The 25,641-nt window shown below is 35.9% G+C and overlaps 2 protein-coding genes across 5 annotated transcripts in view; one reads left to right on the top strand and one right to left on the bottom strand.

The window, feature by feature from the left end:
- Positions 1 to 25,641, top strand: VTI1B (vesicle transport through interaction with t-SNAREs 1B). Of its 4 annotated transcripts, XM_074290451.1 has the most exons (6): positions 5 to 282; positions 7,682 to 7,740; positions 10,956 to 11,147; positions 15,327 to 15,500; positions 20,514 to 20,575; positions 21,939 to 25,641. In XM_074290451.1, the coding sequence occupies exons 1-6, from the start codon at positions 171 to 173 to the stop codon at positions 22,027 to 22,029; spliced, it is 690 nt and encodes a 229-aa protein (XP_074146552.1). In that variant the 5' UTR covers positions 5 to 170; the 3' UTR covers positions 22,030 to 25,641. The 4 variants fall into 4 exon arrangements, with proteins under 4 accessions (XP_074146553.1, XP_074146555.1, XP_074146554.1 ...); XM_074290452.1 differs by lacking the exons at positions 20,514 to 20,575; positions 21,939 to 25,641 and adding an exon at positions 18,837 to 20,510 and having other exon boundaries at positions 1 to 282; positions 15,327 to 15,550; XM_074290454.1 differs by lacking the exons at positions 20,514 to 20,575; positions 21,939 to 25,641 and adding an exon at positions 18,837 to 20,510 and having other exon boundaries at positions 4 to 282.
- ARG2 (arginase 2) overlaps positions 22,204 to 25,641 on the bottom strand; it is a 41,238-nt gene continuing 37,800 nt past the window's right edge. The window contains exons 6-8 of the mRNA XM_074290450.1: positions 25,514 to 25,618; positions 24,280 to 24,416; positions 22,204 to 22,678 (exon numbers count right to left, since the gene is read on the bottom strand). Of these exons, the coding sequence (XP_074146551.1) occupies positions 22,473 to 22,678; positions 24,280 to 24,416; positions 25,514 to 25,618 (448 nt within the window). The 3' untranslated portion in view covers positions 22,204 to 22,472. The remainder of the gene's footprint in view (positions 22,679 to 24,279; positions 24,417 to 25,513; positions 25,619 to 25,641) is intronic.

Below are 25,641 nucleotides of genomic sequence, written 5' to 3'. Positions count from 1 at the left end.
CCGTCGCTTCAGTTCCCCGGAAACCCCTCCCATCACGCTGGGGCTGTAGGGACACTTGCCGGGGGCAATGAATTCGAGATTCGCGGGTTGATCCGCGAAGCTGAGCGAGAAGCTGGCTCCTGGGCCCAGGACCTCGGCCCTGCCGGGGTGGGGAGAGCTCGCCCTGCGCCATGGCAGCCGCCGTGTCCTCGGAGCCTTTCGAGAAATTGCACGAAATCTTCCGCGGGCTCTATGATGACTTGCGAGGGGTCCCTGACAGGCTCCTGGGGACCGGAGGGACGGGTGAGTCCCCTGGGAGGGGGCGGGTGTCCGGGAGTTTCCGGGGCGCCTCCTTTCCCTCTGGTTTCCCCATTCCTTCTGGAACTTGCGTCACAGTCATGGACTTAGGAGGAAAGGACTCGGGGGCCACTAGTGCCCCCCACTCCCGTCCATCCCAAGCTACATTTGCTAAGCGCCTCTTTGCGTGGGGCACAATTAATCAACAAGGAGGGGGTTCTTACTTTTTTAAGGAGCTTACCCTTGGAGCTGCCAGAACGATCAGCGCAAGTCCGACGGGGCTATTCTCCGCCCTTCCACAGTAAATTTAGTAGTCTCCTATCATGCCCAGGTTCAAACGCAGCATCCTCTGCAGGTGTTCAAAGCCTACCCCAACCCCCCTTCCAGTGTTCCCATTTTGCATCTCCCCGCGCACCCTTGGATCCAGTGACACTGGGACGAGAGCCTCCATCTCCAGCCTGCAGGCATTTTCTCTGGTTGTCCCCATGCTTGCGGTGCTCTACCTCTTCTTGACACCTCCCGGCTTCCTTCCAATTCCTGCTAAAAATCCCCCCTTCCACTACGGGAAGCTTCTCCCTGTTCCTCTGAATTCCAGCACCTTCCTACTATTGTGTTCTGTTTACCGTGGTGTATATTGTTCTTTGTAGGAGATTGTTTGCGTGCTGGGGATGAGTGGTGGATGTGGGTGTGCTCTAATTTTTGCTTAGTGCTTAATGGTTAGAATCCGCTCCCACGTAGTCTGAAGACCATAGTCAGTCAACTACCTACCGATGCTTTTTTTGAGGACTCCGATGAGGGACGAAACCTTCTCTTGGGGAACCAACCCGAGGCTGATGCTTCCTCATTTGGACAACTATTATTTAGGAATGTTTTTTCCTCCTTTAAGTCAAAGCTAAATTTTTCTCTTGGCTATCTTTTTAATTCTGCTTTGTGAGAACAAGCAAAACTAGCTCCTCTCATTTCGACATTACAGCTCCCTTTTACTCTTTTCTTCCAGTTAAGAGAAGAACTGTTATTTATTTTTCCTCTATTGTTTGAGCAATTTAAGTATGTTAATCCTATCTTCAAGCATTGTCTGCTATGTGCCAGATACTGTGCTGAGCTCCACTCATGCAAAAAAGACAAAAAACAAACCACCTGTCCAATAAGTAATATTGTTTGTAGGGGATACATTCTTGCAACAAACAAGACATATACTAGATAAATTGGGAAAACTCTCGGAGAGAAGGCAGTATCTATTAGTAAAGGGCAGGGGAAAGACCTCTTGGAACCCTTCACTCTGTTTCCTCCTGAAGTTATTTCTTTTTCAGATGCCCTTCCTAAAATTGGGTGCCTGGACAGAGGAAACAAAATGTTCTCTATGTGCTTTGATGGATGATTACCAACCATCTTCCTAGTTTGTGCCTCTAAATGTAGCTTCCCTTGTGTTGCTTAATGGAGGTAACTGACGAATATTGCAGATGATGTGTTTCTCCCCCATTTTTGCTTTTCCAATTAGGACACCTGTTTGAGAAACCTTCAGCGATCTATTTCAGTACTAGTGTCTCAAAAGTTCAACTGCTTTATAGTTCTGGAAGCTCATCTTCAGATACAGCTCCTTTTCTATTCTTCCGATTATGCATCCTCACATTGTTTAACTGATTCAATTATGTTTAATTATTAATTACCTTCTCTGAGCTAGATAAGCTCTCCTTCATTCTCTCTGCTTGCCTTACCTGGAAAGGTACTAGAGAAAGATGGTTTAATTCATTGAATAGCATAATCAAATAAAATAATACTTGTAAAATTCTTTGCAGACCTTAAAGCACTATATAAATATTAGATGCTTTTAGTAGTAATCTTTAGGCACTTTATGCCATCGGGAATTTGGGTCAAAGGTTATATTAGAGTTAGGGATAAATTAGTGAGAAGTAGATGAAAGTTTTGTCTTTCTAGGGCTTTAAAAACAACAGATTTTCAGCTCTGATGATTTGGATGCCTAATCCTTGTGGAATTAAATGTTTCAATTTTTAAAGAGGAAGTAATACTTTTCTTTTGAGATCATAAGAAAAGCTACAATGTTAAAGAGAAAAGCAATGCACATTTCTGATTGTTTTTTATTTGAAGTCTAGTAATATTTCATGATTAATTTTCAAGACAAGAAATATGTTCTCTGTGCTTAGGAGTGCCTGAACTGAGTAACAGTTGAGTGATTTCTAGCCTGGTGTGATACAGAAGTACAGCTTTCTTTGAAAATCAGAAAACTCAATAGATTACATCTGTCTCATCCTCAATCTGTTCACCTCTATTCAGTTCTTTGTCCATCATGGGCAAAAAAAGCCAGAAAAAGGTTAGGAAAAATGTCTAAGATAAATCTAATGTCTACTAGTCTGCAAATTGCAGATTGGCTGGTCAGTTTCATCTTTATTATTTAGACCTTTGCCTGGCCATTTCTTAATTGTTAAAATTTTTTTCTATTTGTGTGAAATATTAGGAAATCGAGCATGTTTCATAGCCCCCTTATTTTTATCCTTTGTTCTATAGCTTATGTTCTAAAGCAGTGGTCCTCAAACTTTTAAAATAGGGGCCAGTTCACTGTCCCTCAGACTGTGGGAGGGCCGGACTATGGTAAAAACAAAACCTCACACTGTCTCCACCCCTCAGTCCATTTGCCATAACCCCTCCATTCTTCAGCTGGCCATACATATCTGGCCCTCGGGCCGTAGTTTGAGAACCCCTGTTGTAAAGCATTACAATGTATACTTTATAAAGACTGTGACAAAGTATTTTTCAACCTAAGGTACTCTCTTCCTCCTGCCTGAGTTCATCCTGACCCAAAGATAGATTTTTTTTTTGGTGGGGGAGGGGGTAAGTGACTTGCCCAGGGTCACACAGCTAGGAAGTATTAAGTGTCTGAAACCAGATTTGAACTCAGGTCCTCCTAACTTCAGGGCTGGTACTCTATCCACTGTGCCACCTAGCTGCTCCTCCAAGCATAAATGTTACTGCATATTCCAGACTAAAATAGAATCGGGATTCTTTCAGAATCTTCTCATAGTTTTCACTGTTAGCAAAGGAAGACTTGTCAAATGTATTACTATCTAGTTCTATTTTATTTAACATTCTATTATTTTATTTAACATAACTACTTTATTTAACATTTGTCTTAATATGTGTAAGGCATTCAGTGCTTCCTTTCTCCATTCCTTAAAATCAGACAATTCTCTGCTCTTCTGTAACTTACATTCTGCTCCAGAGTAGAGAATTGCTTTGTAACCTACACTGAGGTTTTAAGCATGGGTAAATGTTGTATGAAAAAGCACTTACATGCCTACCCAGACACGGTATTAAACTTGGAGATATATCCCTTCTATGAAAGAAATTACATTCCATTAAAGAATTGCAGTGCCCATCTGTGAATAGTATCCAGGGAAGGGAATTTTGGTATGCAGATTTACAGGAATTTTTAGTGGAGCTGTGGGGTAGTAACAAGTAAGTGGGGTTATATTAATCTGATTACTGTTTACAGAGCAAGAAAAAGAGGTCAGAGTTTCTAATTATTGTTTTATGGTAGTGTATGCCTTATACCAGTTTTTGCACACAGATAATTAATGAAAATACATTGCTGCCTCCTGCTGTATGTTTTTTCTTTGCACTCTTGGACACCCAGAACTTTATTTGATTATTGTGATATTCCCACATTTGCATCCATACAACATGAACAAAAGGACATTAGCATTTTAAAAATATATATTAATTTCATTAAATGTTTCCCAATTAAAAGTAAAAAAAAATAACATTTTTAAAGTTTTTGAGATCTAAATTCTCTCCCTCCTTTTTTTCCTTTCCCCTTTCCTTGAGAAAGCAAGCAATTTGATATCACTTATATATATATAAAGTCATGTAAAATATATTTCCATATTTATCATGTTACAAAAGAAAATACAAACAAAAACCTTCAAAAATAAAGTTAAAAAAAGTATAATTTTCTTTGCATTTAAAGTTTATCGGTTCTCTCTCTGGAGATGTATAGTATTTTTCTTCATAGAACTTTTGAAAATGAAGGACATTAATATTAATAAAGATAAGTTTTTTGTGTGTTGGCAACCAAGTTGGGATCATCGATAGCACTGTCACAAATTCCCAACGGCATTTAGATTTGTTTTTCCTATTTAATTCTGGGTCTAAGTTTAAGTCCTTAAAATGTGCTGTCCCATATGTGTAAAATACTCATGTCTCTAGCTGTATGTTACAGTACAGAAAATATATTATCCATTTGGTTTTTCTTATATGACTTGATTTTTAGGCTGACCTCTTTCTTGTAATCATAGAATTCCTTAAGCTTTGGGGCTTGATTATCTGTAAACCGGAACAACTGAATCTTTTCACTCATTTATGAGGAATCTTCCTCCTATTTAGACCCAGTAGTTTGACTTATCAAGGAATTTTGTATTTTAATTTTGCATAAGAGATTCCTTATTGGAGAAACTTTTTTAAAGGCTGAAAAAAATGCCAAGATTTTTTTTTTTTTTTTTTTTTTTTGTAGTAATCAGTAAATACAATGGAAAAATGTATATATAAATGTATGCCTTGGAGGAGTTTTTGAAGGGGTCTCCAAATAAAAAGTGTATATGCTGGTAGTCTTAGAAGTTGATGAGAGCTTTTGTTTAAAACTGATTTGCATACCCCAAAACTGATAATTAATATTTATTCCCTTGCGGTACTATATGGAATCTGACCACTGAGCTCTTAAATCTTGGTTTCTTCATTGCCAAGAAGAAAGGAAAGACAGTTCATGCTTGCTCATTTAAAAAAAAAAAAAAAAATATATATATATATGTATATGTATGTATATATATATATATATATATATATATATATATATATAAGAGAGAGAGAGAGAGAGAGAGAGAGAGAGAGAGAGAGAGAGAGAGAGAGAGAGAGAGAGAGAGAGAGAGAGAGCTATAGAAACTTATTGGATTTCACTCAGAGTAGAAGATGGGTTATGCAGAAGAAAGAGTATATTCCAGGGATCCTAAAATACAATGATACTACTGATACTTGTGGCAATTTATTTTGAAGTTACTTTGTGAAGCATTTATTTTACTCTTAATGACTAAAAATGTTTCAATTGTATCTACATTATATTTTAAATAAATTGGGGTTAATTCAGCCCCCAAGTCTTTTTACTTGGCTGAATTAGCTTCATTTTTAAAAATTGTTTTCCCCCTAAATAGTACTTAATTTTTCCAAATACATATATAGTTTCCAACATTCACTTTTATAAGATTTTGTGTTCCAAAATTTTTTTTCTCTCTCACACCTCCCCCTCCTTAAACATGTGCAGTCCTTTAAAACTTATTTCCATATTTATCATGTTGTACAAGTAAAATCAACCTAAAGGGAAAAAAGCATGAGAAAGAAAAAGCAAACAAAAAGGTGAAAATATCATGCTTTGACCCACATTCAGTCTCCATACTTCTTTCTTTGCCTGAAGATGGCACTTTCCACCCCAAATCTATTGTCTTGAGTCACCACATTGCTGAGAAGAGCCCAAGTCCATCATAGTTGATCATCAAACAATCTTGCTGTTGTTTTCCTGGTTCTGCTAGCTTCAATCATGGTTTTTCAGGCTTTTCTGAAATCATTCTGATTATTTCTTATAAAACAATGATATTCCATTTTTTTCATGTATCATAACTTATTCAGCCATTCCCCAATTAATGGGCATCCACTCCTTTTCATCTATATCTTCCCTTTATTAATCCTACATTCTAGCCAAACTGGCCTTACTAATACTGTTGAATATTGAAGATATTCCTTCTCTTATCTTGTAGCTTCACCTCTGCTGTTGCACCATATCCCTACTGCTTTCCCTCATCATGTCTGCCTCTTAGAATCCCTCACTTGCTTCAGAGATCAGCTCAAGCCCCACCTCCAAAATAAATGCTTTCCTCTACTCTCCTGTGAAGTATTCCTTTCTCCCCTCCCCCCATTACTTTTTACATGGGTAGGGTATTTACAAAATGGGTATGTTGTAAGGGTAGGGACTTTCAGTTTTGTCATCAATGCCTTACGTATCAATGTCTGGCACAACAGGGTTTTATTAAATACTTGTTGATTCCTCATTTTATTTACCATATGTGCTTCTTAATGACCATTTTGAAAAGTAAAATCTACCTTTAAAAGAGGCTGTTCTCCACCATTGAGAAGAGGGGGGAAAATGTTCCTTAAGTATTAAAGAAATTTCTGAAAGAAAAGCTCCCAAAGTGTTTTGATCAGTGGTAACATCACAAAAATTAGTTTTAGGAATCTGGGTTGAAGGGGACAGCAGTCATTAAGATATTTTTAAAAGCTACCCCTCCCCCCCCCTTTTTTTACATTAATAGAGTTTGTTTTAAAGGGGTTAAATGAATTAACGTGAAAATACCCTACCAATATTTATATTTATTGGTTGTTATTGTCATGACCATAATTAGTTATTACCATAGAATTACCAGAGGTATCTATCACACTGTGCATACCCTTTGATCCAGCAGTGTTACTACTGGGCTTATATCTTAAAGAAGGGAAAAGGACCTGTATTTGCAAAAATGTTTGTGGCAGCCCTCTTTGTAATGGTCAGAAACTGGAAACTTAGTGGATGCCCATCAATTGGAGAAGGGCTGAATAAATTGTGGTATATGAATATTATGGAATATTATTGTTCTGTAAGAAATGATCAGCAGGATGATTTCAGAAAGGCCTGGAGAGACTTACATGAACTAATGTTAAATGAAATGAGTAGGACGAGGAGATCGTTGTATACTTCAGCAACAATACTCTATGATGATCAATTCTGATGGATGTGGCCATTTTCAACAATGAGATGAACCAAATCAGTTCTAATAGAGCAGTAATTAACTGAACTGGCTACACCCAGTGAAAAAACTCTGGGAAATGAGTGTGAACCACTACAAAGTATTTCCAATCCCTCTGTTTTTGTCCACTTGCATTTTTTATTTCCTTCACAGGTTAATTGTACACTATTTCAAAGTCCATTTCTTCTTGTGCAGCAAAATAACTGTTTGGATATATATATATATATATATATATATATATATATATATATATATATATATATACATATATTGTATTTAACATATACTTTAACATATTTAACATGTATTGGTCTACCTGCCATCTGGGGGGGTGGGGAGGGTAAAAATTGGAACAAAAGGTTTGGCAGTTGTCATTGCTGAAAAAAATTACCCATGCATATATCTTGTAAATAAAAAGCTATATAAATTTTTTTTTTAATGTTAAAAAGAAAAAAAAAAAAAAGAATTACCAGAGGTTAGCAGGGAATAGGTGGAAAGTAGAGTTGATGGCATGTATAAAGGTCATAGAAGCAGACTGGAATATAACTTTTTTTTTTTTTTCTCAGAAGAGAAAAAGAAGTTAATCAGAGACTTTGATGAGAAACAACAGGAAGCAAATGAAACGGTGAGATCTGGGGAGTAAGGGACATCTTTCTTTTACTAGTATTTGGTTTCTCCAAAGCAGTGCCTGAATCTGACCTGTGACTGCACCCGATTTGGGGCCTTAGTTTTGAATGTCATCCTTACTAAAAAGTGAGGCAAATTGGTATTGGTTGGGTGCTGTAGAAAAGATAGATGGCATCTGTGGATAAGGAAGGCTTGGGAATAATTCTGAATAATCATGTTTTGATAGCTGCTCTAAAATGAGTCTGTCCTAATCTTATTTATTTATTTTGCTGAGGTGACTGGGGTTAAGTGACTTGCCCAGGGCCACACAGCTACCAAGTAATTAAGTGGCTGAGGTCAGAACTCAGGTCCTCCTGACTTCAGGGCTAGTGCTCTATCCACTGCGCCATCTAGCTGCCCCTTCCTAATCTTATTTTAAGAATTTTTGTGCACATACATAAATGGAATCAAAGGAGCCTTTTGGGTTATCCTTACTTGATAGTCATTTCTCTCTTAAAGTGAATATTATAAATCTATATTGAAAACTTAGAGGGACCATTGAAGAAAGCCTCTTGGAGAAGTGATGTTCACACTTTGATCACACTTTTAAAGTTCACACTTTAAAACTAAGATTCCAAAGTTGCATTTAGCTGTTGTTGGTAGTGATAATATTAATCAACAGTATCTAATACTTTAAAGTTTGCAAAGCACTTTGCACATTTTTTTTTTTTTTAAATCCTCACAACAACTCTTAGAAGGTAATTACTAAAGGTTATCTTTTAGGTGTATTATTTTTTTTTCTCTTCAAAAAATTGACTTTTTTCTCTCTCTTCCCCAATACAGAAATTAAAAAAAAAAAAGAAAAAGAAAATCCTCATAACAAATATTTAGCTCTTATTTTGTGAAAGAGGAACCTGAGGCTGAATGAGATTAAGTGGTTGCCCAGCTTGTGTCACAAATGGGATTTGAATCCAAGTTTTCACTTTTCAAGGCTCTAATCACGGAAGACAAGTGCTCAGAATTAGAGAGGTAGTTATATAGTTAGAAATTACTCATTAGGTTACAGTTCCTACCTGTTTTCTAGTTTCTACTGAAAATAAAAAGATGGTAGGCTTCCTGTTTCTAGGATACCTGAACCAAGAGAACTGTGTCTCCATAGTTTTCTCTCTGGATTCAGATGGCATTTTCCATTCCAAGTTTTTGAATTGCCTTGAATTATTGCATTGCTGAGAAGAACCAAGTCCATCACAGTTGATCATTACATAATCTTGTTACTATGTACAGTGTTCTCTTCATTTTGCTTATTTCACTCAGCATCAGTTCATGTAAGTCTTTCCAGGCTTTTTTTTTTTTTTTTCTTTTAATAGTATTTTATTTTTCTAAATACATGCAAAAATAGTTTTCAAAATTCACCTTTGCAAAACCTTGTGTTCCAAATTTTTCTCCCTCTCCTTCCCCTTTCACTCACTCCAAGACAGCAAGCAATCCATTAAGTTAAACATGTGCAATTCTTCTAAACATATTTCTATATTCATTGTGCTATGCAAAAAAAAAAAAAAAAAAATCAGATCAAAAGAGAAAAAAACAGGAAAAAGGAAAAAAAAAAAGCAAACAACACCAAAAAAAGTGAAAATATTGTTTTCATCCGTATTCAGTCTCCATAGTTCTCTTTGGATGTAGATGCTACTTTCCATCCCAAGTCTATTGGAATTACCTTGAATCATCTCATTGTTGAAAAGAGCCAAGTCCATCATCCTTGATCATCACATAATCTTGTTGTTACTGTGTACAATGTTATCTTAGTTCTGTTCCCTTCATTCAGAATCAGTTCACGTACATTTCTCCAGGCTTTTCTGAAACCAGCTTGCTCATCATTTCTCATAGAATAATATTCTATTACCTTCATAACTTATTCAGGCATTTCCCAACTGATGTGCATCCACTTACTTTCCAGTTCCTTGACACTACAAAAAGAGCTGCTACAAACATTTTTGTACATGTGGGTCCTCCTTTTTTTATGATCTCTTTGGGATACAGACTCAGTAGAGACACTGCTGGATCAAAGGGTATGCCCAGTTTCATAGCCCTTTGGACATAGTATTTTATTTCCAATAGCATATCTGGTTTTATCTTTTTTGTGCCAGGTTTATGCTTCCAAACTCTTTGCTCCAAAACTGAATTTGGAGAGATGATCAGAGCCCGGAGCATTGTGAGCATTATCTCAGAGACGTTTGTAATCGCCTTCAATTTGAAATTTGTTTTCTAGATTCTTGCCTTGAATAGCAGGTTGAGTCATTAGGGATTTAAAACTGAATATTTTCAGGTAGTTAAAAAGAAGAAATGCTTGATATCTGATCCTTGTTTGGGGCAGCTAGGTGATGTAATGAAGAGAATGCCAGGCCTGAAGCCAAAAAGATTCAATTTTGTTAGTTCAAATCTGGCCTTAGACACTTGCTAGCTGTGTGACTCTGGGCAAGTCACTTAACCCTGTTTACCTCAGTTTCCTCATCTATAAAAACTGGAATAGGAAATGGCAAACTACTCCATTATCTTTCCCAAGAAAACCTTAAATGGGGTCAGGGAGAGTCTGAAATGCTTCAACAACAACTTGTTCAGCTCTGTCCTAAAGAGGACAAGTGTGTCTGACTGTCCCAACTGTGTCCCCACCTCTAGTTCTTCACCTTCTAGTGTCCTTAGTAGCCTGTGGCTTTGCAGCAGATTTGCCTGCAGGCCGGTACATTCCCTGGTAGAGTGAGCAACCAGGCCAGACCGGGCTAGATTTAGTGGCGTCACCATGGAGTGGCAAAGATGCTAAACTCCACCTGGGTCATTTGGCTTCTCTTCCTGTATCTCACACTTAAAAGTAATTGTGTGACCAGGAGTAGATTAATGACCCTCTTTTTGCCTCAAGGTCTTCATCTGTTAGATGGGGTTTTAGATCTGGAGCTGGAAGGGATCTTAGTGGTTGTCTAGTTCTTTTTACAGGTAAGGAAAGTGACATGTACTGACTTGCACAAGGTCACACAGGAAGTAAAGAATAGTGTCAGCATTCACACTCGGGACTTGTGGTTCCAACTACAATGGTCCTTTTACTGTATCCCACTGACTTCTGTAATACTGCTTCACCCCTTGCTTCATCCTGTGATTGGAATAATGAAAGCACTTTGAAGACTTTAAAGTTCTATGTCTAAATATGAGTTGTTAATACTCCTGGCTGCTTTCCTGACTTGACAGCTGGCAGAGATGGAAGAGGAGCTGCGCTATGCCCCCCTGTCTTTTCGCAACCCTATGATGGCCAAACTTCGGAGCTATCGCAGAGACCTGGCCAAGCTCCAGCGAGAAGTGAGGAGCACTCCTTTGACAATGCCGCCTGGAGGCCGAGGAGATAGTAGATATGGGGCATATGCTATAGAGAATGATCACATGGTAAGTTCTTGAATTTCAGATACATTTATAATTATATTTGTTTTTGCTTTTGCTTTGCCTGAGATCCTCATTGCTATCCCTGCCTTTTTTACCTCAGCTGAAGATTCTGTTCCAAGTGTGTGTGTGTCTCTGTCAAGTATGTTTCTTATAAATAGCATTGTTGGATTTTGATTTCTAATCTATTCTGCTATACAATTCCATTTTAATGCATGAGTTCATTCCATTCATATTCAGAGTTATGTTTATTGTATATTTTTCCTTATCCTATTTTTATATTTATTCTTTTTACCCTATCCTTCCTCAAAAGTCTGTTTTACTTCTGATCATTACCTACTTTAACATGCCCTCATTTCTTTCAGCTCCTTTTCCTTCCTCTTATCCCTTTCCCATCTATTTTCCGTTAGTATAAGATAGATTTTTATACCTGAGTGTGTTATTCTTTCTTTGAACCAATTCTGAATGTTAATAAGATGCATCTTCCCTTCCTTTTGCAGTTCTTTAGTATTGCCCATTTTATTTTTTATTTTTATTTAATTTTGCCCATTCTTCATCTCCCTTCCCCCTTCTCCCAGTGCATCTCTCTTTCTCATTCCTTAATTTAAATTTTTTAAAATCATCCCATCAGTCATCTCACATCTATGTTTGTATACTGCCATGATAATAAAAAAGTTCTTAGGAGTTACAAACATCATCTTTCCATTCCTTCCTCTTGTGTCTTGTATTTGAAAGTCACATTTTTTATTCAGCTCTGATCTTTTCATCAGGAATGTTTGAAAGTTCTCTATTTCATTAAATGTTCATTTTTCCCCCTCCAGATTATACTCAGTTTCACTGGATAGATCATTCTTAATTGTAATCCTCGCTTCTTTTCCTTCTGGAATTTCATATTCCAAGTCCTTTGGTCCTCTGATGTGGAAGTTTGTATAATCCTGGCAATATTGGAGGGTTTCTTTCCAGTTGCTTACAATATTTTCTCCTTTACCTAAGAATTCTGGAATTTGTCTACAATATTCCTGGAAGTTTTTATTTTGGGATTTCTTTCAGAAAATAATTGGTGGATTTTTTTTTTTTATTTCTATTTATTTATTAATTTTCATCATTTACTTTTATAAGATTTTGATATCCAGTTTTCCTTCTCCCACCTCCCCAAATTGGCAATCTGATATAGGTTATACAAGTGAAATCATATTAAACATATTTCCACATTAGTCATGTTGTGAATGAAGAATCAGAGCTAAAGGGAAAAACCACCACAACAAAAAAAAGTGAAAATTGTATGCGTCAATCTGCTATTAAATTCCTAGTTTTTTCTCTGGATACGGATAGTGTTTTCTGTCATGAGTCTTTTGGAATTTTCTTAGACCATTGTATTGCTGAGAAGAGTAGCACACTGTTGCTATTACTGTGTTCAGTGTTCTGCTTCTGCTCACTTCACTTAGCATTAGTTTATGGAAGTCTCTCCAGGTTTTTCAGAAATCCACCTGCTTACCATTTCTTACAAAACAATATGTATTCCATTGTATTCATGTATCACAGTTTGTTCAACTATTCGTCAATTGATGGGCATCCCCTCAATTTCTTTGGGATGAATTTTTTTTTTTTTTAGTTTTAATTTGTGTTTTACCTTCTAATTTCAGGATATCAGGGCAGCTTTCCCTGACATATTAACTTTCTTTGACCATGGCTTTCAGATAGTTGAATAATTCTTAAATTATCTCTCCTGTTGAGATATTTCACAGTTTCTTCTTCTTTTTTTTTTTATTCTTTTGATGTTTTGTTGTTTCTTGATGTCTTGTGAAGTCACTAGCTTCCACTAGCTTAATTCTAATTTTTAAAGAATTACTTTCTTCAATGACTTTGGTATCTCTTTTTCCATTTAGCTACCTGTATACCATCATCTTAGCTCTACTCTGGTGCATTTATGCAAGACAAGTAGCCTGTAAAGAGAGGGCTGTTACTACATTAGTTTTAATTCTCTCACAGAAAATTTGCAATTTGATCTAGTGACCATGTATATAATTTTGCCTAAGCTTTCCAGAAAATATAGGATGCTGCTAAGTTTTTCAGGTACTATGGAATATGAGAGATTTTTCTTAATCTTTATGATTTAGGGGATGGCAACAGTAATGCATGAGACTGAAAGTCTAGAGACTTTAATTCTGATCCCACCTTTGCCACTGTCTAATCATGTGACCTTAAGTAAGGCAATTTGTGGACCTCTTTTATCTGCAAAGTAAGGGTTTGAAATATATGACCCAAACTTTAAGTCTCTTCATATTAAATTTTATGATGCTTTTATTAGAATCTGAGGAGTAGAGGAGATAAAATCTTTAATCCAGATTAAAAAGGATAAAGACTAAGACATAATTAATATTAGGAAGAGGTTGTAAAGAAGGGAAGGCCTGATAAGGCCAGTCAAAATAAATTAATTATAGATGATTAGTTAATTGTCAGTCAGAAGAATAGTGTTGTTTTAAATAAAAAGAACCAACTTTAGGTTTAGAATCATAAATCTAGAAGAAGAAACTTCAGACCTTCCAGTCCATACTCCTCATTTTACAAATAAGGAAATGGAGGCCCAGGGAATTTGAGTGACATACTCAAGCTTACCTAGGAGGCAGTAAGTATCAGAGGTAGAATTTGAATCCAGGTCCTCCTTTGAAGTGTCCTGTATTTAATCTGACTGTAGTACTGGGTACTGTTTGCCTAATGAAAGACAGTTGTTTTGATGTATAAGTGAGTTGCTATGGGTATCCTAGGATCCTGTTTGATTATTAATACATAGAATACAATAAAAGTCTTTCATTAGCCTTATTTCTTCTAATGGCATTGTTTTGTAATCCTAAATTGTTTATTCTGAGCTAGAAATGTGTGCTTTTTAAATATCATATGGGATGGCTGTCAGGGAAGGGGAAGCATGATAGAAGAAATTCTGTAGTTATAAAAACAAAACTAATCAAAACTTTTATTTAAAAAAGTATGCTGTTTTCAACAACAATACTATATGATGATAAATTCTGATGGACGTGGCTCTCTTCAACAATGAGGTGAACCAAATCAGTTCCAGTAGAGCAGTAATGAACTGAACCAGCTACACCCAGCGAAAGATTTAGCTCTGTGTAGTGAACCACTACACAGAATTCCCAATCCTTCTATTTTTGTCTGCCTGCATTTTTTATTTCCTTCACAGGCTAATTGTACACTGTTTCAAAGTCTGATTCTTTTTGTACATCAAAATAACTGGACATGGTATCATATATTGTATTTAACTTATACTTTAACATATTTAACATGTATTAGTCAACCTGCCATCTGGGGGAAGGGGTGAGGGGAAGGAGGGGAAAAGTTGGAACAAAAAGATTTTGCAATTGTCAATGCTGAAAAATTACCTATGCACAAAATTTTTGTTTAAAAAGAAAATTAAAAATAAAAAGTATGTTGTTTGTACTTAGACTGCCTCAGTAATATAAATGGAATTTAGCTTTAGTGAAGATTTAGAAAAGTAGGAATTAAGTCTATTAGGACAACATAAACTGCTATTCAGCATGAGATATCAAAGTGGATAGTGATTTGGGTCTGGAGTCAGCAAGACCCAAGGTCAAGTCTAGCCTCAGGTACTTGCTTGCTATGTGATGCTGGGCAAGTCACTCAGTCAGTGCTGTTTACCTCAGTTTCCTTAACTGTAAAATAGCACCTATTTCCCAGGGTTGTTATGAAAATCAAATGAAATTTTTTTAGAGTGTTTAGTACATGCTGCCTGCCATGAAGTAGTTGCTTAATAAATGACCCTTCCCTTCACTTAATTGTCATTTTTCTATAATGTTTTATAAACCTTGAAGCATTATAGAATTAAAATTTTTAATGAGTGAAAAGGAAAGTTACTATTAGTAAGTACAGAGAAAGCTATACAATTCTTATAATATTGAAACCAGTTCAACTCCCTTTGGGAGGGCTTCTTGATGGCCTTTAAAAATAGGAAAAGTTCTCACTTTTTTGGTATTTTCTTTCCCATACAACCAAAAAAGCAACAGGGGATAAGAATTGAGAGTGATGTGTCTATGTTCTGGGTCCTGAATTCTCTTCTTCCTATCTAGAAAACTGTACCCTTGTCTCCTTTCTTAACAAAGGTGATAAAGAAAATGCCTACAGTGTCTGATTGTTTTTCCATTTTTTGGTCAGAATCAGCTGCAGTCTCAAAGGGTTTTACTTCTACAAGGAACTGAAAGCCTAAATCGAGCCACTCAGAGTATTGAACGTTCCTACCAGATTGCCACTGAGACAGATCAGATTGGTTCTGAAATCATTGAAGAACTGGGGGACCAAAGAGACCAGTTGGAACGCACAAAGAGCCGAGTAAGTTCTGCCTGGATTTATTGGGGAAGAGGGCAGAGGCAAGGAAAGAGGTGAGTTAGGTGTCTTTCATAAAAGTCTAAGGTTTATTATGATTTAGGAATATACAAAAGCTAGAAACTACATTAGCTCTGAGTTTAGGAATTAGAGGCAAAGATGGGAACTTTAAATTTCCTTTTCTTTGAACCTAAGAACTAGAATTTCTTAGTAGGGTAAACTAATTACCTTTTAAAGTAGATGTCTTTCCTTGAATGTAGAGATCTTTTTTCATCTTAATTTCTGCATTTATTGTAAAAGAATAGAGATTGGACTTGTAATTTTCATTGGTATATGACTTATTAAAATGTTTGTTCTTCAAAACAGGAATCTCTTACCATCCTTTATATTTGTAGTACTTAGCATAGGGCCTGGCACATAGTAGGCTTTTAACAAATACTTGTTTACTTGACCAGAAGGTTACCTAGAACATTGATTTATGTGACTTAGGTGCCCATGTTCACAGCTATTTATCTGTTGAAAGTGGGACTAGGAATTCTTCCAGGTTTCCTTGGCTAGCTCTCTATTCCTTATGCTATATTGCCTCTTATTTATTGACAAATGTCACAAGACTAATGTTCCTTTTACTAATTTTTATATCTTTTTTTTCTATTGGGAGAGACAGCAAAGTTACTTGACAGGAAAGGTTACTTTTCCCATATTTGAAGGTCAGGTTATTCTTTTATTTCATTGATCCAGACTATAACTGCCCTATAATTTTTAGCTTGGGGGGTACTTTTCTATGCATTATCAATGATAAGCTAATAAAAGTAGTCCCATCTTCTTTTTACTATTAGCCATAAAGACTAGAATCATAAGTGAGCTTGCAGACCAGACTTGACCTTGGATTTGCCTGTTATTTACATCTTGGCTCAAGTCCAGAAAAGATTTGGAGAATGAAAATGATTCCTTATTTCCTGCATTCCCACTTCAAATTGTTTGATTTGATTCCTCAAGAATAAAAGAATTAGAAATAGCAGAACATAATAGTGAAATGAATGTCTACTCTTCTTCTAATATTTATAGCAAACCTAGATAGCCTCATTTAAAAAAAAAAGTATTGGAAAAAGATTGATTGGTTGTCTGCACTTTTGAGTTCTAGATTTAGCAAATATATAAGTTATCTTTGAAAGGTGAGAAATGAGAGGAGTTCAATCTACCAAGGTTGGTTGGTCAAATGGTTGAAGAGGACTCATCTATAAGGACTACCTCTTCATGACTTTCCTAACCTTCCTTGAGAAATTCCAGAGATATACTGATATTTCTTTCTCCTTGGTGACACAACAATGGGCAACATGAGTTACTGGGGAAAAACGTTAGATTTAGAGGCAAAGGGGGGATTTTTTTTTTTTTTTTTAATTATTATATATATATTTTATAATATTATCCCTTGTATTCATTTTTCCAAATTGCCCCCCCTCCCTCTATTCCCTCCCCCCGACGACAGGCAATACCATACATTTTACATGTGTTACAATATAGTCTAGGTACAATACATGTGTGTGAATATCATTTTCTTGTTGCACAATAAACATTAGAATCCGAAGGTACATGCAACCTGGGCAGACAGATATTAGTGCTATCAATTTACATTCGCTTCCCAGTGTTCCTTCTCTGGGTATAGTTATTTCTGTCCATCATTGATCAACTGGAAGTGAGTTGGATCTTCTTTATGTTGAAGATTTCCACTTCCATCAGAATACATCCTCATACAGTATTGTTGTTGAAGTATACAGTGATCTTCTGGTTCTGCTCATTTCACTCAGCATCAGTTGACCTAAGTCTCTCCAGGCCTCTCTGTATTCCTCCTGCTGGTCATTTCTTACAGAGCAATAATATTCCATAACCTTCATATACCACAATTTACCCAACCATTCTCCAACTGATGGACATCCATTCATCTTCCAGTTTCTAGCTACAACAAAAAGAGCTGCTACAAACATTTTGGCACATATATGTCTCTTTCCGCTCTTTAGTATTTCTTTGGGATATAATCCCAGTAGTAGCGCTGCTGGGTCAAAGGGTATGCACAGTTTGATAACTTTTTGGGCATAATTCCAGATTGCTCTCCAGAATGGCTGGATTCTTTCACAACTCCACCAGCAATGTATCAGTGTCCCAATTTCCCCACATCCCCTCCAACATTTGTCATTATTTGTTCCTGTCATCTTAGCCAATCTGACAGGTGTGTAGTGGTATCTCAGAGTGGTCTTAATTTGCATTTCTCTGATCAGTAGTGATTTGGAACACTCCTTCATGTGAGTGGATATAGTTTCAATTTCTTCCTCTGAGAATTGTCTGTTCATATCCTTTGACCATTTATCAATTGGAGAATGGGTTCGGTTTCTTATAAATTATGGTCAGTTCTCTATATATTTTGGAAATGAGACCTTTGTCAGAACCTTTGTTTTTAAAAATATTTTCCCAATTTGTTACTTCCCTTCTAATCTTGTTTGCATTAGTATTATTTGTACAGAAACTTTTTAGTTTGATGTAATCAAAATCTTCTATTTTGTGATCAATAATGATCTCTAGTTCTCCTCTGGTCATAAATTCCTTCCTCCTCCACAAGTCTGAGAGGTAGATTATCCTCTGTTCCTCTAATCTATTTATTATCTCCCTCTTTATGCCTAAATCATGGACCCATTTTGATCTTATCTTGGTATATGGTGTTAAGTGTGGATCCATATCTAATTTCTGCCATACTAATTTCCAGTTTTCCCAACAGTTTTTTCCGAATAATGAATTTTTATCCCTAATGTTGGAATCTTTGGGTTTGTCAAAGATTAGATTGCTATAGATGTACCCTTTTTTGTCCTTTGTATCTAATCTGTTCCACTGATCTACCGGTCTATTTCTTAGCCAATACCAAATGGTTTTGGTGACTGCTGCTATATAATATAGCTTTAGATCAGGTACACTTAGACCACCTTCCTCTGAGTTTTTTTTCATTAGTTCCCTTGCAATTCTTGACCTTTTATTCTTCCATATGAATTTTGTTGTTATTTTTTCTAGGTCATTAAAATAGGGCTTGGATTTCAATACTAACTTTGTCAACTGTTTTTACAAAGTCACTTAATTTTTCTGATTCTCAGTTTTCTCACCTATAAAATAAGGAAATTTAACCGGAGTTATTAATACTCTAAGGTCCCTTCTAGCCTTAAACTGACAAATAATTGATAAATTGTACTTAGATTTGGATAAACTTTCCAGGTTGCTAAGAAAATTCCTGCCAGAATTTGAGAGCAGGTATTTTTTTCTTTAATGAAATGGTTTGACTGTGCATACTCTTTGATCCAGCAGTGTTTCTACTGGGCTTATATCCCAAAGGAATCTTAAAGGAGGGAAAAGGACCCACATGTGCAAAAAATGTTTATGGCAGCCCTTTTTGTAGTGGCCAGAAACTGGAAACTGAGTGGATGCCCATCAGTTGGAGAATGGCTGAATAAGTTATGGTGTGTGAATGGAATATTGTTCTGTAAGAAATGACCAGCAGGATGATTTCAGAAAGTCCTGGAGAGACTTACATGAACTAATGTTGAGTGAAATGAGCAGGACCAAGAGATCATTATATACTTCAACAACAAGATTACATGATAATCAATTCTGATGGACATGACTCTTCTTAACATTGAGATGATTTAGACCAGTTCCAATGATCTTGGAATGAAGAATCATCTACCCCCAGAGAGAGAAGTGTGAGAACTGAGTGTGGTTCACAGTATAGCATTTTCACTTTTTTTGTTGTATTGCTTGCCTTTTTTTTTTCCTGTTTGAGCTGATTTTTCTTGAGCAGCAAGATAATTGTATAAATATGTATGTATATGTTGGATTTAGCATGTATTTTTACTATGTTTTATATATATTGGATTACTTGCCAATATAGGGTGAGGGGGTGAGAGAATATATATTGGATTACTTGCCAATATAGGGGAGGGGTAAGAGAAGAGGAAGGAAAATTGGAACACAAGATTTTTCAAGGGTTAATGTTGAAAAATTATCCATGCATGTTTTGAAAATAAAAAGCTTTAATAAAAAAAAAATTGGTTTGAGGGGGGCAGCTAGTTGATGTAGTAGAGCAACAGCCTTGAAGTCAAGACACATAACACTTCCTGGCTGTGTGAACCTGGGCAAGTCACTTAACCTCAATTGTCTCAGTAAAAAGAAATGGTTTATAAATACTTAAAGGGGAGGGGTGGTTACTAAGAGCCATATTAATTTCCCTTTCTGACTAGGTTATAGCAAGTGTTCCAGCAGATTCTTATCACAGAATTATTCTTGTCCCTCTTCTAAAGATATTTCATCATTATTGCTAAGGAAGGTGTAGATAATACACATGAAATTGTTGTGATTTTGTGAATTTGATGTGAAGCCAGGAAAACACATTCAGGAATTGAATTGGAATTCAGAAATATCTGGACAGGCTATCATAATTGGCTGGAAAGTTCAATGTAAATTTATTTATTTAAAGCCCTATTATTTATTTATTCAATGTAAATTTATGCAGTTGGGTTAAAAAACATAAGTATAGGATTAGTGGAAGAAAGTAGAACGTAAATATATATTATAAAAGAATTTGAGACAAACTTGAATGGGCACTGCACTCTGCATCAATCAAGTTCAGTGAAGCATCAGATAGATCAGTATCTTAATACCTGTTACTTTATTCTCTAGGAGGTAGAAAGTGATAATCTAGTTGACTTATGCCGTGGCCAGACTGCATATAGAAGAGTGTCTAGAGGTACATTTTAGAAGGGACATTGACAAACCTAGAGTATATCCCAAAGATGAGGAGCCTGGAAAACTCATAGTTGAAGAACCCAAGATTATTTAAGCTATAGAAATAGACTAAAGTCCCTATACACTCAGCAGGATTTATCAATTATCACAAATTCAATTTTTTGACTTAAGCATTCTGTAATTGGGGGAAAAAAAAAAAAAAAAACAAACCCTTGGTTTTTTTCTCCTTTTTCTTTTCAGTTGGTGAATACAAATGAAAACTTGAGCAAAAGTCGAAAGATCTTGCGGTCGATGTCTAGAAAGTGAGTTTGAAACTGGAGTGTAACTAGTTTTACTAGTTACTTTTATATTACATTTTTCTACTTCTGTCATTAATAAATTCATGATGACATTCATCTTCAAAAATAGAGATATGCAATGGAAAAATCTTTGGACATGGACCCAAACCCTATTTTGCCACTATCTTATGTCACTTTGTGCAAATCACTTAACCTGTGTTGTCATCTGGAAAAATTAGGATTGGACTAGATTACTTCAAAGAATTCTTCCAGCTTTCATATGTACATGTACTGCCTACATTAAATTTTATACACTATAAAACTTAGTTGAGAAATTAAAATATCTAAAAAATAAGTATAAGTCAGTAAGAAGCCAGCTACTGAAATAGGGGGGTGACATATGAGACCTGCATTTGGGGTGGGGGGGAATCCCTTTAGCAATTGTGGAATGATTTTAGACCATGACACCAATTTGGAAGCAAGAGTTTCAGGGATAAAGACCTAAATTAGGTTAGTGACTATGACAGTATCACCAAGAAAACATAGATGTTTCATAGAGAGATGAAGTACAGTAAGGACTTTCCCAGAGACACCTTTGCAGGGGCCTAATTGTGTCTTATGCAGCTCAGGACCAGGGAAGAAATAAGAATACATATTTTATAGTAAACCCCATTTTTGGCTATTGTTGCCTCTTTCTACTCTGGCCTCCAGCTTTGAAGTCAGGTTAAAAAAGTTCCTGCTGTTAATAACACTTTCTTAGTTATTAGTGGATACCTCCACCAACAGGTAGCTTGACCCCTGTTTAAGCTGTTGCAAGTGAGTTTTTTTGTTTTTGATTATAATGTTCTCAGGACCTATAAGAGCAGTCTGAAATTAGATAGGATACATAGTACTATTAGACTGATAAGAATAGTTTATCTTTTGAATAGTAAGCATCTTGTGGTCAGAAATTGAGATCTAAGAGAACCAGGACAAGATTTTCCAGTTGTAAAATGATTAAAATAAAGGATAGGAAGGAGATGGAAGAGGACTTAAGTTGCATTAATGATACAGTTTGGAGAAAGAAGTGTCACCACTTCATGCCTGTGGTATTGTGTGAGATTATAGAAAACACCCAGCATGTATAAATATTAAATTTTCATTTTTTCTCCTACTCATTCTTTAAACCAGCCAGGTGAAACAAATATTATCCCTATTTTACAGATACATGACACTTAACAGAAGTTTAGTGAATTGTCCTTGAGCACATATAGTCATTAATAGAGAGATGGCAGATTTGACTTAGTGGAGTGTTTTTTTTTTCCACTAAACTGCAATGCTTTTCCATTCTACACAGTAGGGGGCTTACAAGTCCTAACTTCTATCCTTTACTTTTTTCCATTTGTAGAGTGGCAACCAATAAACTTCTGCTTTCCATGGTTATCCTTCTGGAGCTGGCCATCTTGGGAGGACTAGTCTATTACAAGTTCTTTCGATAATAAGGAAAATCCCCTGCCTCTTTATTCTCCTGGTGGATCCTTAAAGAGCTAAAGGACCAACTAAATTTACTTACTGCTAGGGCCCTAGCAGTTTAAGCAGTCAAATTGTCTGTGTAAGAAAGGAAGATGATGATTGGAAATGTGAAGTAATGGTAACAAAGCTGGGGTGCTATATACCAAGGTAACAAATGCTGTGTTTATTAGTTCTTTAAATTTATAGAGTAACCTAATATATTAATTCACAATGAACTAAATAAAACCAATTATAGAATACAGTAACATTGGTCACCAAAAATGAGGAGGGATTTTTTTTTTTTAAACAATTATGCTTTCATGAAGGCAGTATTAACATTGCCAATTTTAATATCCCTTTTAAGTGCCTCTGTAGAACTTTGGAATGCCCATTGTGGAAAAAAAAAACCTGTGGAAAAAATACAAACTCTCTAAATTCGAACACATTCTTCACTGTCCGATTCATCTGGTGAACTGGGAGTGGGAAGATGGTCGTAACCATCATGCTGTCCTTCCCTCTTCTGGCCGAAGCTTGAGGCGATCACATCCACAGCCAGTCCAGCTGTGGCCTTCACTTCTTCCTCTGAAGTAGCCAAGAGAGGATTGACTTCAACCAGATCTAGGGCTGACAGCAAACCTGAGGGAACAGAGCCACACAAATTGTATGAAAATGATCCTCCTACCAAAGAAGTCAGTCAGTAGGACTGGGAGAGAAAGGTAGCCATCTTCCAACTGCTTATTTCAGGAAGCTATATTGTAATGGTTCAAGCTGCTATGATTTAACATTCTTCTACTGGAATATATAACTTTTGCTCTAGGAAGTAAAGTGGAATTCTATTTTCTTTACTGGTTGTATTTCAACTAGAGGGAGGGTGGGGCTTGTCATCCTAATCAGAGCCCTAGCATGGTGCTTGTTTCTGGAGATTTACCTCTCATTTTAAAAGGCCTGTGGCCTAAGTGTTTTGACTTCTACTTTTGATATTCTACTTCAAATGTGCTGCCATTAACATAATGATAAGAAAACAAAATTTAAAAGCATGCAATCAAAATGAAAGATGTTAGTTATCTGTCACATTGTTTGGTAGGCTAAAATAAAAGATTTTTTTTAGTAGTTTTTATAAGAACATGCACCTCTGTTGGCCATTCACTCTTAATTTTTCGATTAAAAAGAAGATACTAAATTAAAATCCTCAGACAAACCTTAATATGATCTGTCCTTTTCTAACTGCTAAAGATCAAACTTATTTTCATTACTTTATCACAAGGTGATTTTTTATTTTTTCCATACACAAAAATCCATAATCTTCCCCAGCTTTTTTCATCAGGGATTTTACCTTCAATAATTTTTGCAGTTAGGAGATCAACAATTAATGCAATGAGCCAATGCGTATCTATTATTTTTCCTCTGCTTTGAGGAGGCTCAATCTCTGTTTTTTTCTTTATGATTATGACTGAGGAAAAATTGTCAAAGCTAGAAATAAGAGATGGAGAGTGGGATGGAACTTGCCAAGTCTGTTTTTCTAAAAATTTATGCTGGCTGGCTGGTCATAAAATGGAAATGCTCTCTTCTTCATTAGGAAGACTTTGACAAGTTCTCTAGCTTTTTTTTCTTGCCTGATCACTAAGGAAAGTCTAGAACTAGAGAAATGATTTAAGTATTAACCTTGTTATTCTTAGGGACAAAGATATCCTGCTTCCTTTTTGATTATAATGTTCTTTTATACATGCTAGCCTTCTACAGATTATATCTGATTAGACCAAAAAATCTGCCCAGAACTCAAAATGTTGTCAATACAGGTAGTAGGATCAACAAAAATTTAAAGAAGCATTTACTGTTGAATAAATGAGTTTTAATTAGGATGTATGTTTCCATGGATCAAGACCAAAAAGTTTTAATGATGGAATGAGTCTAAGAAACATCTGGGGAAGAAGTTTTTTTGTTGTTTATTTTTTAAGGAGAGACAGGTAACATAGGGGAATTATTAGAGAAATCATGCTCTAGAGGCTTAGGGACTGAAACATAGAAAATTAACAATCACCTGAGTCTTTAAAATCATTTTTATAAGTAGGGCATAATGATGCTGATGCAACATCTAAGAATATAAATAAGTAATAATAGCCTTTTTGCTATAGAACTATAGTGTATCTTAAAAGTCCAAAACGAAGTCTGTAATATGATCTTTGAACAAATGTCCTGCATATAAGAGGTCCAAAAAAATGTAATTAGTTTTTACATACCTGTATTATGTATTTCCTCTGTAATATACATGCCTTCCCGATAAGTCAACCCACCAACAACAGGAGTTCCTGTTGCTGGAGCCAGTGAAGGGTCGAAAGCATCAATATCAAAGCTTAGATGAATTGGTCTTTGTTTTCTAGACAGAAATGGGGAAATATTTATCATTTAATCATACTTTGATCTGCATTTGTCTAGTAAATTCCATAGCTTCCCTGATACATCTAGAAATGTGGTCTCCTGAACCTGCAGGTTTGGAATGATTCCTTTTTCTGGAAGTTATTGTAGACATCTATTTTCAGATTTTATAAACATAAAACTGTTTTAAGACAATCTTAAACCTATTCTGTATGCTTAGGACAGAAACACTCCAGGTCATAATTTTTAGATTGCCTGCCTCAGGGTTGTTGTGAAGAAAGTTATTTTTAGCATTTAAAGAGATAGATATAAATTAAAATTTATACTAATAGTAGAATAGTTAAAAATCTACCAACCAGGAAGAATTTCTGCTTGGCCTAGAGACCTGCCAGAAGAACCTAATGTGATCAGAACTATCCACAAAATGAATTCTTTACTTCTACTGAATGTGTGTCCTTGATGAGCCCACTGATTGTATTAAATCCAACTGCCTGATGTAAATTAAATTCTGCTAATCTGGATTACAATTTCTGTTGCTCTCTAACCAGGCACAACAGTATGATTTGACTCTGACCTTAATGTTTATATACCATATCTTATTACTCACTCCTTTTTTGGTTCAAGCATCAGTTTTCTAATGGTTGAAATTGAAATGTGAGACTAATGCATATGAAAGGGTCAGATTTCTAACAGCTTTTATGATGTAATATGATACTAGATGGCAACCCACTCAATACTGAAGAAATAGTAATTAAGGGAAAAGGCTGCTCTGATTCCAAATACCTTTATAAAATCCTTTAACTTCTAAAAACTGTCAGTGAAACTGCTTTCAGGGAAACTGATGGTGATTCTTGGAAAGCAGTAGTTAGAATGCCTCTCTAGTGCATTTTTTTTTTAAACAAATAGCAACCAAGCTGTAATTATGAGTATAAATTCTATATTGGACAAGGTATAAAATTCTAGTTTTATAGGCCTTACTTTCTCTTATGAACTGCCATCCCAATGAATAGATGGAAGATTAAACTACAATGTATAAATTCCTGCACCATTACCCTCTGGAACATAAGTATTCAAACTCTTCTTCTTAAAGTTGCTTACTTGCTGATCAGTTGTTCAAATGTCTGTTCCATGACCTTCTGGATTCCAAGGCGGTCAATATCTCTCATTGAAAAGTTTAAGATGTCATAATTTTTTAGAATAAAACTGGTGAGGCAAAGGAAAGGAAA

This window comes from Sminthopsis crassicaudata, chromosome 2 (genome assembly GCF_048593235.1).
Source record: "Sminthopsis crassicaudata isolate SCR6 chromosome 2, ASM4859323v1, whole genome shotgun sequence".
Taxonomy (NCBI): domain Eukaryota; kingdom Metazoa; phylum Chordata; class Mammalia; order Dasyuromorphia; family Dasyuridae; genus Sminthopsis; species Sminthopsis crassicaudata.
Note: the sequence above shows the minus strand (reverse complement) of the source record. Positions and strands in the feature narration are given on the sequence as shown.

What these genes read in the sequence shown, in the direction of transcription:
- VTI1B (XM_074290451.1), top strand. Translation starts at nt 171, where the DNA reads ATGGCAGCCGCCGTGTCCTCGGAGCCTTTCGAGAAATTGCACGAAATC. An exon ending in TGGAACGCACAAAGAGCCGA is followed by an intron (nt 15,501 to 20,513) that starts GTAAGTTCTGCC and finishes TTTTCTTTTCAG; the next exon opens with TTGGTGAATACAAATGAAAA. An exon ending in TTGCGGTCGATGTCTAGAAA is followed by an intron (nt 20,576 to 21,938) that starts GTGAGTTTGAAA and finishes TTCCATTTGTAG; the next exon opens with AGTGGCAACCAATAAACTTC.